Source organism: Chaetodon trifascialis, chromosome 3 (genome assembly GCF_039877785.1).
Source record: "Chaetodon trifascialis isolate fChaTrf1 chromosome 3, fChaTrf1.hap1, whole genome shotgun sequence".
NCBI classification, from domain to species: Eukaryota; Metazoa; Chordata; class Actinopteri; order Chaetodontiformes; family Chaetodontidae; genus Chaetodon; species Chaetodon trifascialis.
Genome location: NC_092058.1, coordinates 8,786,579 through 8,801,749, shown reverse-complemented (window position 1 = coordinate 8,801,749; position 15,171 = coordinate 8,786,579). Strand labels below are relative to the sequence as shown.

Sequence of the window (15,171 nt, the reverse complement as noted above, 5' to 3'; positions counted from 1 at the left end):
TACGTGTATATATTGGCTGATTAAGTTTTTAACAATACATCTTCCTTTGTTACTTTTTGATACTGTAACGACCACAAGTATCATCAATGGTGTATGAACATCGTATAAATGTTAAGAAAAGAAAAAAACGATTTATTCAATATACCTCACATGCAGTGAAACTATTCTGGTGCCACAAACCTGTAGGAAGTCATAGTTTATTTTACCATACAAAGACAGTAAATATGAAGCCAGTACATGATTTCATTCTGACTCATTTAAACCAATTTAGCAATGAATATAAACAGCTTGCATGTATGACTACACAGTTTATTTATTTATCTGTTGCAAGCCAAATACAATTCAATCAATGATGTTCAATTATAAAACAAATGCATGACAAATCAGCCCAATAAAATATGTAGCTGTAGAGAAATAAATGTCAGCAAACCCCATGCTCTTATCCTCTGTACTCTGAGTAATGTGACGTTGAACGTGGATAAAACACAGAGTTCAGGGTCATTCTGAAGTGTCTTAAATTCAATGCACATTATTTTTTATTGTCGCAATATGACAGTAGTGTTTCAGACATTTGTAGTGATAACTGTAGTGGTAAATGCCAACACTGACTCACTGACGACTACACACACGCAGACATACAAGCATTAACACACACGCACACACACACAGCACAAACTATCGCTTCTTTTTGCTCTCTTTCTTTGGTTTCTGGCGAATCTGGGGTGCTGGTCCTTTAGGTTTCTTCATCTGCTCAGTGGCCTTGCTATCAGTGGACTCAGTCTCCTCCTGCAGAGCAAACACAGGAAGCATTATACATCAGCATTTCAAAACGAAGCCCCAGTCTTTGATAAGTGTGTTTGAAGATGGACTTGGAGAATGCTTTTTGCCATTTGACACCTACGCACATAGAATTTTGCCACAGCATTACAGTAAATCTCATCATGAAACAGTTTGTGCTGTATATAACACACTGTGCACAGTGGGTTAGTAATAAGGTGTAATAAGTGATATACATTTTACTAAGGCAGTTTGTCATCAGCGCAGATAGCTCAGACTGTGTGTATCTCAGAGTCTTTGGAAGACATGAACACACACACACACACAAAACACACACAAAACATAAAACACAAAAGAAATTGAGATGTGTTTCAGCACTCTCCCTCTGTCAGCACTGTTTCTGTGAATGCAACAGCAGGCTGCTGTGAAGGATGAAATGGCGACATGCTGTGGAGTAATCAGTGCATCTGAAAATAGAATAATTAGACAGTGGATTTAATTGCTCTTGTCTATAAATAATCTCTCCTGACAGTTGTCAGTATGGAGGTTCATGAGAGTAGCCCTTGGTGGCTCTGTCTTCATGGACACTCAAAAATAAGATGTTCAGCACGACTCTTGCTAATTGATGTCTGGGTTGTCTGTAATTCACAAAGACTGAGTGGTAACATTCTGCAAGATTTTTTTGACAAACTGGTTTTATTGTAGAACCTGATGATAAAAATAAATATATTGATTACACCATTTTCCTGTATACCGTTCTCAGCAGCTATGCCATACTGCATGTTTCTAATAGTATCAGTTTGATATGAGATGTAGCCACCATAGAGAGCATTATGCTGCTTGGCTGTATGGTGTCATTGCACAGTCTTAAGAACAGTCGTCTCTTATTGAGCCAAATATATGGACGGGTGACAAATTAAAGGGACAAACCAACATAAAGTGTGCAAGTGAGGTGATGGGCCGCCATGAGCCACCAGAACAGCTTCAATGCGATTTGGTATTGATTCGACAAAGTCTGTGAAAGTCTACTGGAGAACACCATTCTCTCAAAATATATTCCCTCGTTTTGTGTTTATGATGGTGGTGGAGAGCGCTGTCTAACACGTCTGCCCCAAATCTCTCCGAGGTGTTCAAGTGTAGAGCCACTGGATTCCCTCTCTTTAGGGGTCAAGCATTCAGACCTGTACTTACTGCTCTCTTGGTGTACGCCACACATGCACTCACCCACTTGTTGAGAATATGGTGATGGGTGACTCATCTGACCATATCACTTATTTCTATATCTCAGCAGACCAGGACTGATGGTTTTTGCACAGCTGAACTCTCAAATGTGCATTCATCTCTGTAATGATGGGTTTATGCACTGCAACCCTACCATAATATCCCTCTCTATGTAATTGTCGACGGACTGTTCTCGCTGACACAGTCTGATCATATTCTGTACTGACATTTTCAGTCACTTGGGGAAGAGTTGCGCTTTGGTTTTTCCTTACATGTCGCACTAATGTACAAGCATCATGGTAATCAAATGTGCACTGTCAACCACAATCTCTGACCCTGTTTACTGATGTTTTTCCCATGAAGCTAAACGCAGACACTTTAGTTACTGTTTATTAAAACATGAGCCAGTTGAGCAATCTTTGTGACTGGAGCTCCTCCCATCGCTGCTCCAACAATTAACCCTTTTCAGAATCAACTGAGCCTGCTCTGCATACAAAACCTCCTTACAAAAAGCCTGAATAAGGTTTGAAATCTGTGTTGGAACCTTCCTTGAATACACCCAAGCCATTAATTTGAGCATATGACTGATTACAACCTGGTTCTAGATGGCTGCCCACGTCTAGATTCAGCCACAATAATATGGTGAAAACAAAGTGGCAAAACATATCAGGTTAAATTGATTATATGTGTCCTGATGGCAAAGAGGATTTAAGTTCGCAGAAGGCAGATGTGGCATTTTGGGTCCAACTGGACATTTTGTACCTATCAGTCCCCTATTTCTCCCCATTACTTCATGTAAGGAAACAACATCAGATAGAGGTTATTGTGTAAAGTGATCACTGTCTGTGCTAGGTCCAAGTGTGTTTCCCCCTCAATGAAGGTCTCCCTTCACTTTAATCTGAGCCAAAACATATCCCTAACCCTGGCCGGTTATCCATAGGACACCTCACCTACACCCTAACCCCACTTGTGGAGGGCAACCAGAGTGGAAAACACTGTTTGATGGGGGAGCAGACTTCCACACAAGACCTGCTCCTCTCCTTCCCTTGGTGTCTACCTACGTGTTCATGTCCCTTGGAAGTGGGGAGGATGACAGCCAGGATGCAGATGAGCTGGAAGATGGCACCCAGAAACAGCCCATAGCGCAGTAAGCTCTCAAGAAAGGTGGGCTCAGGGACCTCTGGAGGGGACAGGTCCAGTTCTGCAGACATGATGCTGTTGAACAGATGTTTGGTCGGTTATTCTTCAGTGTGCTCGATGTTCAAACAACAGCTGGAGGATCAACATTATGTCAGCGATCCCCAGTGTTTTCTCATGGCCTTACAAACACTGTAAACACATAACGTTTACAAACTATAGTCTTACATATTTGGATCACATGATATATTTTGCTCTCAAATAGTCATGCTGATTAAAAAATATATTTTCTGTGTTCTTATATTGTAAAGAAACAGATGCGACACTTTACAACGCAGTTACGGCTCATTTACATCGTAGCAGAGCAGTGTAGCGACATTTTTCAAAGCACCGCTTTGAGCTATAAATGAATAAAATAAATGCGAGGATGAAAAACTTACCAGTGGCGCGAATGCTTCACTCTTCTTTGTCGTTACGGGGATGTAAACATTAAAATGAGGACAAAAACTCACTAAGCTGCGAAACACTAATAAGATGAAATGCTAGTTTAGCTCCTTCCTCTTTTTCTTCTTCTTTTTGGTTCTTCTTCTTCTACGTTTGTTTTATGGCGGGTGGCAACCAGCGTTATGGTGCATTACCGCCACCTATTATGTTGGAGTGTGGACCTGAGTAACTACCCTGTGTCATAACGCAAACAAACCAAAACAGATGAAGGGAAAAAACAACAACAAAAAACAAACAAACAAACAAACAAACAAAAACACATTCTTTGGATCTAGTTTAGCTTACAAAGTGATGTGACGTCACAACTGCGTTATCCACTTCTGCCTCGGTAAATGATTGTTTGAAAATATCATGGATATTTACATATACACGGAGTACAAGTGTTTGTGTTGAATGTCAAGCTCTGACAAAACAATAAATAAAAAGCTGTATACTTTCACTTTCATTATTTTGAGTAAAGTATTCACTTAATAAAAATGAAAAATCTTAGTTACAGCTGCAACTTGTGTTCTGATTTCTTACTAAAGCTCATAACTGATGCAAAAATCTAGTTTGAGCTACTCATGTTAAGCATTTACGACATAAAAACTGCTCTCACATGGTAATGCATCAACAATTCAAGATAATTCAAATATTTTGAAGTATTTAAATTTTAATATTTGCCTTTATGCAATACATTGAATATTTGAACATTATTTTATTATTGATTTGACCTATACATCATAACTGCCTGTACTGCCTCGTATTAGTTTTTTCAGAAAGGAGATTAATTTTTAATCTTAAAAATGATACATCTAATTAACTTCAATACAAAGTATTAGATAATTAAAAGAAAATGTGGTGAATGAGAATATTTGAGTTTCTCTTCAGTCTGTTCCTGCTCTTAAAGCAAAAACACTGATTCATAGAAACAGATGTTTTTAATATATAATATTTTATACATGCTTACAAAGAGCAGTTGTACAATTATATGAACAGAGAGAAGTCAAACAGGTTAAAATAAAGAAAAAAATAGATGCACAGTTTAAGGTAACACACATGTTGTACTATCTTTGCTAAGGATAAAAAAAAGTATGACAATATCAAAGGCTAACAAACAGCTGATCTGTTTGTCATGTGAAATGGTGTAGCTGAGTTTGGAAAATGAATATTGTCTTAAACTTAACGTCTGATGGACATCAGGGCTGTTGCAGGATCACTCTCCACTGTGGCCTTTCAGGTCTCTTCTTATGATGTCATTCACTGGAAAACATTACAAATAGTGAGCAACTTTAATGTTCACAAGTACACTGTGATAAAGCAAGACAAGATGATTATTTGATTATCAACACATTGTACTTGTTTGCTCTGTTGGAGGCTCAGGGGGTTGTCCTGTGTACAACACTGTTTTGTTTTGATTGATTTCTGTAGCCATTTTATGCTTTTGACAGAAAATGAGAGAGAGGGATGAGGAATGCAACAAAAGGTTGCCAAAACCTCCAAGATGCTAAAGAAATGTTCTAATTTCACACACAAAAATCAGTCCAATGATAACTTCTGCAATGATGTGAAGTATTGCAATTACATTAACGTCCACTAGATGTCACTAGATGTTACACAGATTCATGTGATTCATTCAGTGGTTTTTGGACTGATCAAGGGCAAATGCTGCACCTGAATCTTTTGACAGAAATAATAAATAGATTATCAATATTAAATATTAAATATTAAATATTAAATATATATATTAAATATTAATATCATAATAACTAATAGAAATAATAACATTAACACAGGAGTGCATACCAAGTAATTTGCTTCTAATGCTCATGAATGCAGATTGTTGTATAAACTTTCACTATTATCCCAGTCTGTGTCAGCAACCAGAACAAAGGACATAGCTGCGTTTTTCTTTTTTTTTTAATTTAACCACAGGTGTGTCTGCATGTATTTGCTAATACAGTAAACTTCCTGTTCCTGTCTCCTATCACAAAGGCTTAAACAGAAACATTCCCCCACAGAAAAAAAGGGTGAGACCACATCACTTGTTCTCTCACTTCATGGTGGTGTTGCTTCTTTCTCCTTCATTGTCCTCAAATACAACAAGAATCATAAGCAAGTTGGTTTATTTCAAATCAGACTGGGCATGCTCACTCTTCAAGTACGTGCATGTGTGTGTCAGAGTGAGACTGAAAGAGATAGGAAAGTGAATAGAAAGGCCCCACAGAAAACCACAACGCAGGATTTGCAAGCGTACAGTTGCAGTGTGCGTGTATGCATTTGCAGACTGGACCACAATTACCCATCCTCCAGGCTCCAATATGTCACGTCAGACTTCAAGTTTGTGTGTTCTTTTCTTGATATCCCTTCATTAAATCTTTTGTGGAGCAATTCATGCAATATTGTCTGCAACTTAGCTAAACATTTCAGCGATCTGTTGCTTTTAAAAGACTTTTTAAAACTAAAAAAACTTGAAGCGAGTGAGAGAAACAGATCCAATAAAAACCAAACAGACTAAACTCAGAGGATGATGTAAATGCCTTGCTAATAACTCTCTCAATACAGTTGTGTGCACAAAATTACACAACCAAATAAAGAACATAAAGACTCACTGATTATGAGTTACACTACAAACAATGTCATATGACATGTTGTCTGAACATGCCTGAAGGCAAAATTTCTTTTGTTGCCAAGAAGGAACAAGGTGCGATTATTATTAAAATGACACATAACGACACACACCTTTGATTAGTATCTCCTGACAGGCTTTTGTAGTGCTGCCCTTGTTAGTACACACAAAAGGTGAAGACTGAAAAAGCATTAAGGGTGCCTGCTTGTCGGGCTGTCAGAGAACAATACCAACAGTAATACTCACCATCCTCCAGGTAAGTATAGCGGAGGTTCTCCTGTTTGACTGTGACCCTCTCTGGAGCTCGTTCCTCATGGTTTCCTCTCCCAGAGCTGATCTGAGTCAGACGCTGGCTGCCTGGCTCCACTCTGCCTCCAGCCTTCCCTTGAGCTTGACCTTGGATGTATCTTGAAGGTGGTGACTTTCCCAGAGGCAGCACCTTCTGCACAAAACTCTGATGCCTTGACATCAAACAGGCCTCTAATGAATCACCAACATGAGGACCTTCGGCCAGTTTGGCCACAGGGGCTCTGGCACTGACACACTGGCTGGGAGAGGAGGCCGGGTGGGAGGCCATTGGTGATCCACAGAGGAGGGCGGTACCGCAGTTGCTGTAATGTTGGTTTGTGCTGTGGTACAGCATGGGGCTGTTGATCAGAGTGCCGGATGGGTAATAGACTGGTTGGTCGTCCAGTGGATCAGGGGTTAACATGTGGGCTCTGGGGTCGACAGTGGTTAGATGGTACAGTGCGGGAGAAATATTCAAGGCTTGAAGGTTGCTGTCTTGCTCCAGGTGATGATAGAGTGACTTCATAGTCAGAGACTGATTGTCTGAGTAGCCGTACGAATTCAACTGGTAGTCGTCCAGAGGCTCTGCTTTAATAGCTTGAAAACAAAAACAAAGATTATTTAGCAAAGGAAGATGAGACAGATCAAATTAGCTCACTGACAAGAGCACAAGAACAGAAACAAAAGTTTAACAGAAACAAAAGTCAAACTAGACTAGACACAGTGGTTCTAACATAAGTGCTAACATTAGCATGCTAACATCCTTGCGATGACAATGCTAACACATTGATGTTTAGCTAGCAATGTTTTCAGGGTTCACCATCTTAGTTTAGCCTGTTAACATGCTAACATTTACTTTTTAAACACAAAGTGCAGCAGAGGCTGTTGGCATTCATTTTGCCAGTATCTGGTGATAAACCAAAGTAACGGGAAGTCTAAATTTTGACATTATGGTGGTGCTACATGAAAACTCAGGGGATCACCTCAATCAGAATTTATCGTCATGAACATTGCATACAACCACAAATGTCAACTCATGGTGGCGCTAGAGCAAAAACCAAGGGCTCATCACCAGGAGTGAATGTGTGTCTGCATTTCGGCTGTGGGTATTACATGTACTGTGGGTGGAGAGCATCAGCAGAAACAGTAGCAGAGTGACAAATTTTCCAGTTTTAGAGCAAGTGAGAGTTGTTCCCCTACGCAAAAACCTGTGTTGTGGTTGCCTTTCACTGATCACAGCTACCGACCGATTGATTTCTTGTGAAACTGTACGACATCACCGTAAATGAGTATCATAGACTTCTGTCAAAGCTGTGCTAAGCCGTCTTTGGGTTGAAATGCACCTTTAATTGTTCAGCAGATACATCTAATCTGATTCAAGTGTCGCCATTTCATGTAAGTTTGACTTAATCAGAGGTGACTTGAGCTATCGCACATTCGCCACATTAGCAAAGTCATAACCTGTTTAATGTTCTGTTCATCATGGTTTAGTGGTATCATTGTAAAAGGAAAAGTCCAGATGCATGTTGCATGCATGCAAGAAATCTTTCAGCTTGAGGTTTATGTTGACAGAGGTGAGAAAGATTTTCTGTTGACCTTTCAGTCACCTTACCATCACTCAAAGCTACCCCTCCTCCTCCTATAATGATGGAGCTGCTAGCAGATATATTGTACCTTTCACGGGAGTGTAAATGAAGTGCTGAGGCTGACTGCGCTTCTTTTTCCCGTTGATGACGTAGAAGTTGACTTTAGCCGGGTTGGAAATGTTCCGGTCTCGGTACGGAGGGACCTCAATGAATAGCATGTTCTAGACGGGGATAGTGACACATGAAAACTCTTCAGACAAACAGCCATAAAACAGAGAGAAATTTCTTGCTTGTGTGTTTTAGATCAAAGTCTATTAAAAATGAAATCATTTATATATGAAATATGTGGCAGCATGGGGAGGCACACAGCAAAGTGTGGTCATAGGTGGATTTGTAACCGGTTATGTAAAACTATGCTTCATGTGTCAGTGCAGGTGAATGGAGGTTAACTCACAGCTTGTGTTTTGTCTCTGTCCACAGTGGCCTCCACCTCCCAGATTTGCCGTCCATCTGAACGCAGACATTAAAGCAGTGGATGTTTAAAGCAGTATTTTGACATTTGGGGAATTATGCTTATTCACTTTCTTGATGAGATGAGAAGACCGCTCTCGTTTCTGTACAAAAAATATGAAGCTGCAGCGGCCAGTTAGCTTAGCATAAAACTGAAAATGAGTAAAAAGCTGGCCTGGCGTTTTCACTGAGGGTTATACAGTATGATGAACTATTTCTGGGCTTTAGAGGTGCTAAGATTTTGCTACCTTCAGCAGCATGTTTCCCCATTTCCAGTCTTTGTGCTAAGCTAAGCTAACTGGCTATAGCTTTGAATTTACTAGCCAGATATGTGAGTGGTATCGATCTTCTCATCTAACTCTCATGAACAGAGCATGTTTGACTGCTTGAAAAAAGATAAATTTGTAAGAAATCAGATGATGTCTTTCTTTAATTTACAGTACAGCGTGTGAGCACATGTACAGACAGTGGAAAACAAGCTCCCCTTCTACGTCTGCTTTAGCGTTTCATTCCCACCTCAGTTTTTACCTGCTGTTTCTGTTTTCTACCCACGCTTTGAAAAAAAAAAAAAAAGCCTCTGCTCTGGGTCTGAATCTTTATCAGCCTATCTAACCACATCCTGTTGCATAAAACCCCACACCAAGCGGCAGGGAGGCTTTACATGCAGTCAACTGTACCCATCCTGCTCTCAAACCATGTAACCCAGCAAGTTTGTGTGGGCAGAAAGAGCAGACACAAGGTGAGAAATTTCCATGTAGAAATAAATAAAAGTTGTCACCTCCAGTAAAAGTTTAAACTAATGGCTCATTTTGCCAGAACTAAAAGTGGGGGCTGAAAGAAGATGTGCGTCACAGAAAGCTGATGTTGCCTGGGCGATATGCAAATCATCTGAAAATACAAATACTATGTGAGTAGGTGAATACACTACAGCAGGATATTGCCTCAGAGGTATCTGGGTGCACAAAATATGAGTCTATTTTAATCATAGAAACCTGTTTGAACTCCACATATACACACATAACAATCACAGGTCAACATAACACACACAATAAGAGCTTTCATAATATCTAGACGCACAGCATAAAGGGATTACAGGAATAAAGGAACATTTGGGGAAATATGCTGATTCGCTTTCTAGCCGAGACTTAAGATGATCGATACCACATTCATTTGTCAGTAAATATTAAACTACCACCAGGAGCTGGTTAGCCTAGCTTAGCATATAGACTTGAAATAGGGGGAAACAGCTAGCCCGACAAAATCAATACAATACAATACAAGTATACAAGTCGAACGTGATGGTAGGTGGAATTGTGTACAAAAATTTGAGGTTCTTTGGGGGTATAGGAGCTGGACTGGTGCAGTGACTTCCTGTGGATTACTGAAATATACTGTGATAATGAGCTTTACAGGTGCTGGTAGGCAGATTTTTATCCTTGGACATAGCAAGCTTTGCTCTTTTCCCCTGTTGCTATTCATGCTAAGACAGTGAACTTGCAAGCTGTTGACAGAAGCTTCATATTTAACATACAGACGTGGGAGTGTTGTTTATCTTCTCATGTAACTCTCAGCAGGAAGCACATAAGCACATTTCCCAAAATGTCAAATTATTCTTTGAAGTACAATGTCATTATATGGTGTTTGCCTTTATAAGAAGCAGATACAAAACAGATGTATAACATGCAACGAAGGTCTCCAACTGGAAGTGAACCAGCAGTTAAAACCATGTGGCCACACAGCACACACTGTAACCATTCAGCTACCAAGATGCTAGCTGTGGCTCATCTTTGGTACTTCTAAAAATCTAATTAGAGTGAGTTCAAATAGCCAAACACATCATGACTAGACATTTAGGTTACTGATCAAAAAAATCTCTTCCTCACCTTGTGTCTTCTCTGAGAATATCACTTTGGAGTCGGAAGTGAAATTCTGTCCGGTGAGGACCATTTGCTGACCACCAAGTACTGAGCATCGGTCCAGGTCCTGCCTCTCGACTGCAGGGAGCTCCTGAGCTGAGCGCTGGGCTGAAGAAGCAGGAAGACACAGGTGTGTGAAAGACCACAAAGGTAAAAAAAAAAACAAAAACAAAAACAAAAACCTAGTGGGAAGTTGGTTACTCAAATTTTTGCTGAGTAAAATCTAAAATATTGACTATTAAAGCGACTGTCACAGTAACCCCCCTACTGTACTGAATGAATCGAAGGTTTATTTTACTGCTTATTAAACTTGTCATTTCTAAGAAGAAAGTCATCACGTTTACACATAAAGATATAAACATTAATATAAAGATAAATTCTACAATACTTGATGTCAAAACATTCCTTACAGCATTCAATAGGATCGGAGGCGACTTGAAGAGACAAGAGCTGGCCTCCAGGTTGAGGAACGTGGACGCGAAACACCAAACGCACACGGGTGTTTTTCCGTCCAATGTCCGTCTCGCCGTTCCTCAGCTCAATGTCGGCATTTCTCAACTTCAGGATTCCTACACAGTCAATCCTGTGAAACGTAAGAAATGACAGATAAAATAAAAAGTGTTGTGAAATCAGGCCATCTGCTGGGAACACAGTCAGGCTATAATTAGCTGATGTAATCTGTGACTGTTTCAATTAGTCAGATTTGTTCATCAAAGTAGTGATACTTTGGTCCAAAATTACTTTTCTGTTCCTGTTTTGCAGTGATTCATTGTACATCAAGTTCATCAAAACTGTTGGTCGGCCTTTCTTGGAAAAACTGTCTGGCACACAGGAAGTGATGCATTTTATATTTCCGTTAGCAGCAACAGCAACTTGTCAGGAGCAAGAGCGGCTAAAGCCACCATGGGTGAGGATAGAGAGCGCAATTAGCACAGAAACTTTATCAAGAGAAAATCAAAGAAAACAGATAGCACAGCACTGGCGACTCAGTTCAGTGTATCTCTGCATCTGTAACTTTAGGCGATGACGAGCAAAATGTCACGTCTGCAGCTCACTGATTTATGTGTGATTTGTTTTGGTTAGCATGTATCCCCCAGTTTCTCCCTGTGCTACTCACACTACTCTCATGTGGTTCTTTGGCTCCAGAGGGATCTCCAGCACTTTGGTCCCATTCATAATCCTCTCCATGCTGGGTGTGGTGACGGTCTTCCCGGTGATGCGGTGGACCTGGTAGAACGCGTGGGGTTTCAGAAGCCTCTCATCGGCTGTTCCTATGAAGACCTGCAGTGCCAGTGGAGCTGTGCCTTGGTACCCACGGAGCTAATAAGAGCAACGAAGGCGATTAGATGCATGCTTCACACTGAATTAAACTATAATACCATTAATGCCCATAGCTGCAGAAATCTCTTTTCCCTGTGGGGATGATTTCACAGGTCGCTATTTAAGTGGCATAGCAAGAACCCAGCAGAAATGACTTATTAATTAACTCACCAGAGCAGCAAATAGACCAGACCCATGTGCCAAAACGGTTATAATATGTCAGTGTCCCTGATTTGTAATTATGAGAGTATTTTTTTTAATGTCCTCATAATTTCCCGTCGTGACATGAGGATCTTTCATTCATTTGCATGGCTGTCGGCTTTACACAAACACAACACAATCTGGGAAATACCACCTTAAATTTACTGTGAAGTTTCTTTTTTTGCTTGATTCTCCTTCCGTGCACAAACAAAAACAAAAAAAAGCACCTGAACTTCCGGATGCCCTCCGTTAGATGTCTTTACGGCTCCTCGGCTGCCCTCGGTCTCATAGTGAGCTCTGTGGTGAGATTTGGGCTGTTGCTGGATAAGAAGCTCGTACTGACCGGACTGACAGGGCAAGGACCGCTCTAAAGATGGAAGTAGAGTCACGGGCAGACCACTGAGGAAAAGACAGAAAGAGAAAGACAGAGATGGTGTCAGTTAAATGGTGTAAGAACTGGTCATTTGTGCTTACATTTGAGTTCTGTAACTAATAATAAAGGACAAACAACACACCTGAATGCTCCGTGGTGGACCTGCTGAGGAAGAGGCCACACAGCTGGGAGCATATAGAGGGTTTCAGACTTGACTTCGGCCCCTGCCCGGTCCATCCTCTCCTGCTCAATGGCCCAGTCATACCCTTCCCCATGCACATAGTCCTGTCTTTGGGCCTGCCCATGTGGATTTCGCAACATTGCAGAGGGCATCGCTCTGGGCAGACTGGAGCTCAAGCTGCTCAGCATCTCCTCCAGGACCAGGGAGGAAGTCTGGGCTATGGGCTGGAACTCAGCTTGGGCCTGGTATTGGTGGGGGTAGTAAGACCCGTGCTGCTCATGGGGCGAGGGGATGGGGCTGGGACTGCGGGAGCGCTGCTTGACAGGAGTGCCCCCTTGACAAGAGTGGGCCTCATAGGAGCGTTTTCCAGGAGAGGCAGAGCGGGAACGCTGGTGGGGAACTGATGTGGTGTTACGTTGGTGCTGGGGCAGGAGAAAGGTCTCGTCTGTGATGCTGTTGCGAGGCGAGGCTCCTGGAGACGAGTGGGCGGAAGAGGTGTGGATGCCCTGCAGGCCCGGGCAGAGGTCTAAGCCAGACAACCCCATGCCACAGCCTCCATTAGAAGGGGAGACGCACGGTGAAGCCACAGGGGAGTAGGCCTCCGCAGGCCAGCCTGTGGAGGAGTTACTGCTGGCAGGGCTCACACACTCCCTGTAGGCCCCCAGAGCTTTGGTGCCAGGGCTCGGCTCCAGGGTCTGAGAGCTGAGAGAGTCACCCGATGGAGTGATCTCAATCCTGGGGCTGGGAGCAGCCATGGTCCCCGGTCTTGATGCCAGCCCCAGTGACTCAAACACTGCCCCTGACAGGTGTTCTGTGGTTGGGCTGTGAGAATGGAGGTCCTGGCTGGAGGCTGGATGGTTGGAGCTGGAGATGTACACAGCGTGATGGTCAACCACCAGCACAGGAGGCTGGTTGTCGTTGTGAAGGAGAGCCCCTGAGTCATCTGTCAATAACCAATAATAATAAGTAAGGATTAATTTGTGTACACATTAAGTACTTGACCACTTGTGCTATCCTGAGATAATTTAAAGACTCCCTCAAGACATGTTTTAAGACATAAAAATAATCTGCATGACATAATAATTAGAGTCTGATGCATAAAAACTAAATTCAAATTTCTTTGCCCACGCATGCACAGGAGGCTCCAAGTTTCCACATCACGCTTGTGTAACTTACACACTGGACCAATGATTGGCTCAAAACTAATAGTGATGCATTCACAGTCCATCAAGACCAAAGCCTCACGACACAAGAACAGTTCCTCCCCAAGTGCAGCTGCACCAAAGCCGGGGACCCCTACTGACACTGACTCCCATCAGGCTCCACAACATCAAAGTCTTCAGATGTCTTTCAATGTGTTACATCAATGCATATTTTTGGATGATTTTCTCTGCTCATTGCACACATTCTTTATAGACTGTGAACATTTGTTCTCAGTAAATGTTTTCAATTTCAAAACATTGTACAGCTCTTTTTCACTTTCATATTTGTATTGTAAAAATGTCTATTTCATATTTAAGGTTCCTGACTTCATTTTTTATTATCATTTTTTTTTTTTATATATTACCATGTTTATTGTTATGCACTACGATACCAGGCCAAATTCCTTCTATCTGAGACCTGATTCTGATGTCTCTACATCATCTTGTACGTCCACGTGTTAAATTCAGATTTAACATGAGCAGAGAAACTTTCCTCCTGCTGCAGATGAATGAGTCAAACTCTGCACATCATACAGAGGGAAGCTCAAACATCAAGAAGAGTGACAAGAAGAAAAACATATTTAAGAGAAGAAGGAAGAATTTTAACTTCTTCCCTCCATTGAATTGGGAGTCTAATTGATTTCCCCCATTAGAGGAGGATTACAGTAAAACATCTGTACCTGACAGCTAAGTGCGTACTGGTGGATATCCCAAAGCCCCCCAAAGCCTCTTCAATACTTTCAAATTTAAGGTCAACACAAAGTCACCTTTTTTTTTTTTTTTTTTTTTACATTATAAATAAAAAATACTTACACGAAGTATAATAAAATACTAAGAGAGGATCACAATGCATCATAATGATAAGTCTCTGTAAGAGCAGAATAACTGCCACACACCTTTTTCACAGCCGACAGGAAAATCTTCTCCAGGTGAATTATAGAGAAACAGGTCGGAGAAGTCCAGCTCCTCCTGGCTTATGTCTTGCGCCAGGCCCTCCGTGAGCCCCAGACCTCCAGAAGTCATCTCCAGTATTTCAATTTTCTTTCGACAAGGTTACAATAATTAAAGAAACTGTCAGAGTTCTTCTAAAGATGCGTTTAAAACACGAAGAGGCGCTCAAATAAAACATCCAACACCGTGACAAGAAAAAACGCGCAGCGACCGACGCTTCCTGTCACTGCTGATGGTGACAAGCGGAGAGGAGGTGCGGACCTGCCTTTGTGTGTGTGTGTGTGTGTGTGTGTGTGTGTGTGTGTGTGTGTGTGTGTGTGTGTGTGTTTGCAGCTTCAGCTCCAAACGCAGGCCTCATTTCCTCCCGTGCGAGCCAAACACAGTGACAGTATACCT

The 15,171-nt window shown here is 41.6% G+C and overlaps 2 protein-coding genes across 2 annotated transcripts; both read right to left on the bottom strand.

Moving 5' to 3' along the window:
• Nucleotides 1-181: 181 nt before the first annotated feature.
• On the bottom strand, nucleotides 182-3,739 carry manbal (mannosidase beta like). Its single transcript, XM_070959046.1, has 4 exons — nucleotides 3,576-3,739; nucleotides 3,060-3,213; nucleotides 650-786; nucleotides 182-608 (listed from the first exon to the last, which is right to left on the bottom strand). The coding sequence occupies exons 2-3, from the start codon at nucleotides 3,207-3,209 to the stop codon at nucleotides 676-678; spliced, it is 261 nt and encodes an 86-aa protein (XP_070815147.1). The 5' UTR covers nucleotides 3,210-3,213; nucleotides 3,576-3,739; the 3' UTR covers nucleotides 182-608; nucleotides 650-675.
• Nucleotides 3,740-4,664: 925 nt separating this feature from the next.
• Nucleotides 4,665-14,921, bottom strand: LOC139328861 (nuclear factor of activated T-cells, cytoplasmic 2-like). Its single transcript, XM_070958924.1, has 10 exons — nucleotides 14,721-14,921; nucleotides 12,584-13,565; nucleotides 12,296-12,467; nucleotides 11,665-11,867; nucleotides 10,958-11,130; nucleotides 10,515-10,655; nucleotides 8,576-8,631; nucleotides 8,210-8,342; nucleotides 6,494-7,132; nucleotides 4,665-4,881 (listed from the first exon to the last, which is right to left on the bottom strand). Exons 1-10 carry the CDS (start codon nucleotides 14,845-14,847, stop codon nucleotides 4,835-4,837), a joined length of 2,673 nt encoding a protein of 890 aa, XP_070815025.1. The 5' UTR covers nucleotides 14,848-14,921; the 3' UTR covers nucleotides 4,665-4,834.
• Nucleotides 14,922-15,171: the final 250 nt, after the last annotated feature.

Bases quoted from the DNA above. Each gene is read 5' to 3' on its own strand.
- manbal (XM_070959046.1), bottom strand. From the start codon at position 3,209: ATGTCTGCAGAACTGGACCTGTCCCCTCCAGAGGTCCCTGAGCCCACC. The intron at 787-3,059 runs GTAGGTAGACAC...TTTGCTCTGCAG, and splicing joins CTTCCAAGGGACATGAACAC to GAGGAGACTGAGTCCACTGA.
- LOC139328861 (XM_070958924.1), bottom strand. From the start codon at position 14,847: ATGACTTCTGGAGGTCTGGGGCTCACGGAGGGCCTGGCGCAAGACATA. The intron at 11,131-11,664 runs GTGAGTAGCACA...TACGTTTCACAG, and splicing joins AAGAACCACATGAGAGTAGT to GATTGACTGTGTAGGAATCC. The intron at 8,632-10,514 runs GTGAGGAAGAGA...GTCTGCGTTCAG, and splicing joins ATTCTCAGAGAAGACACAAG to ATGGACGGCAAATCTGGGAG.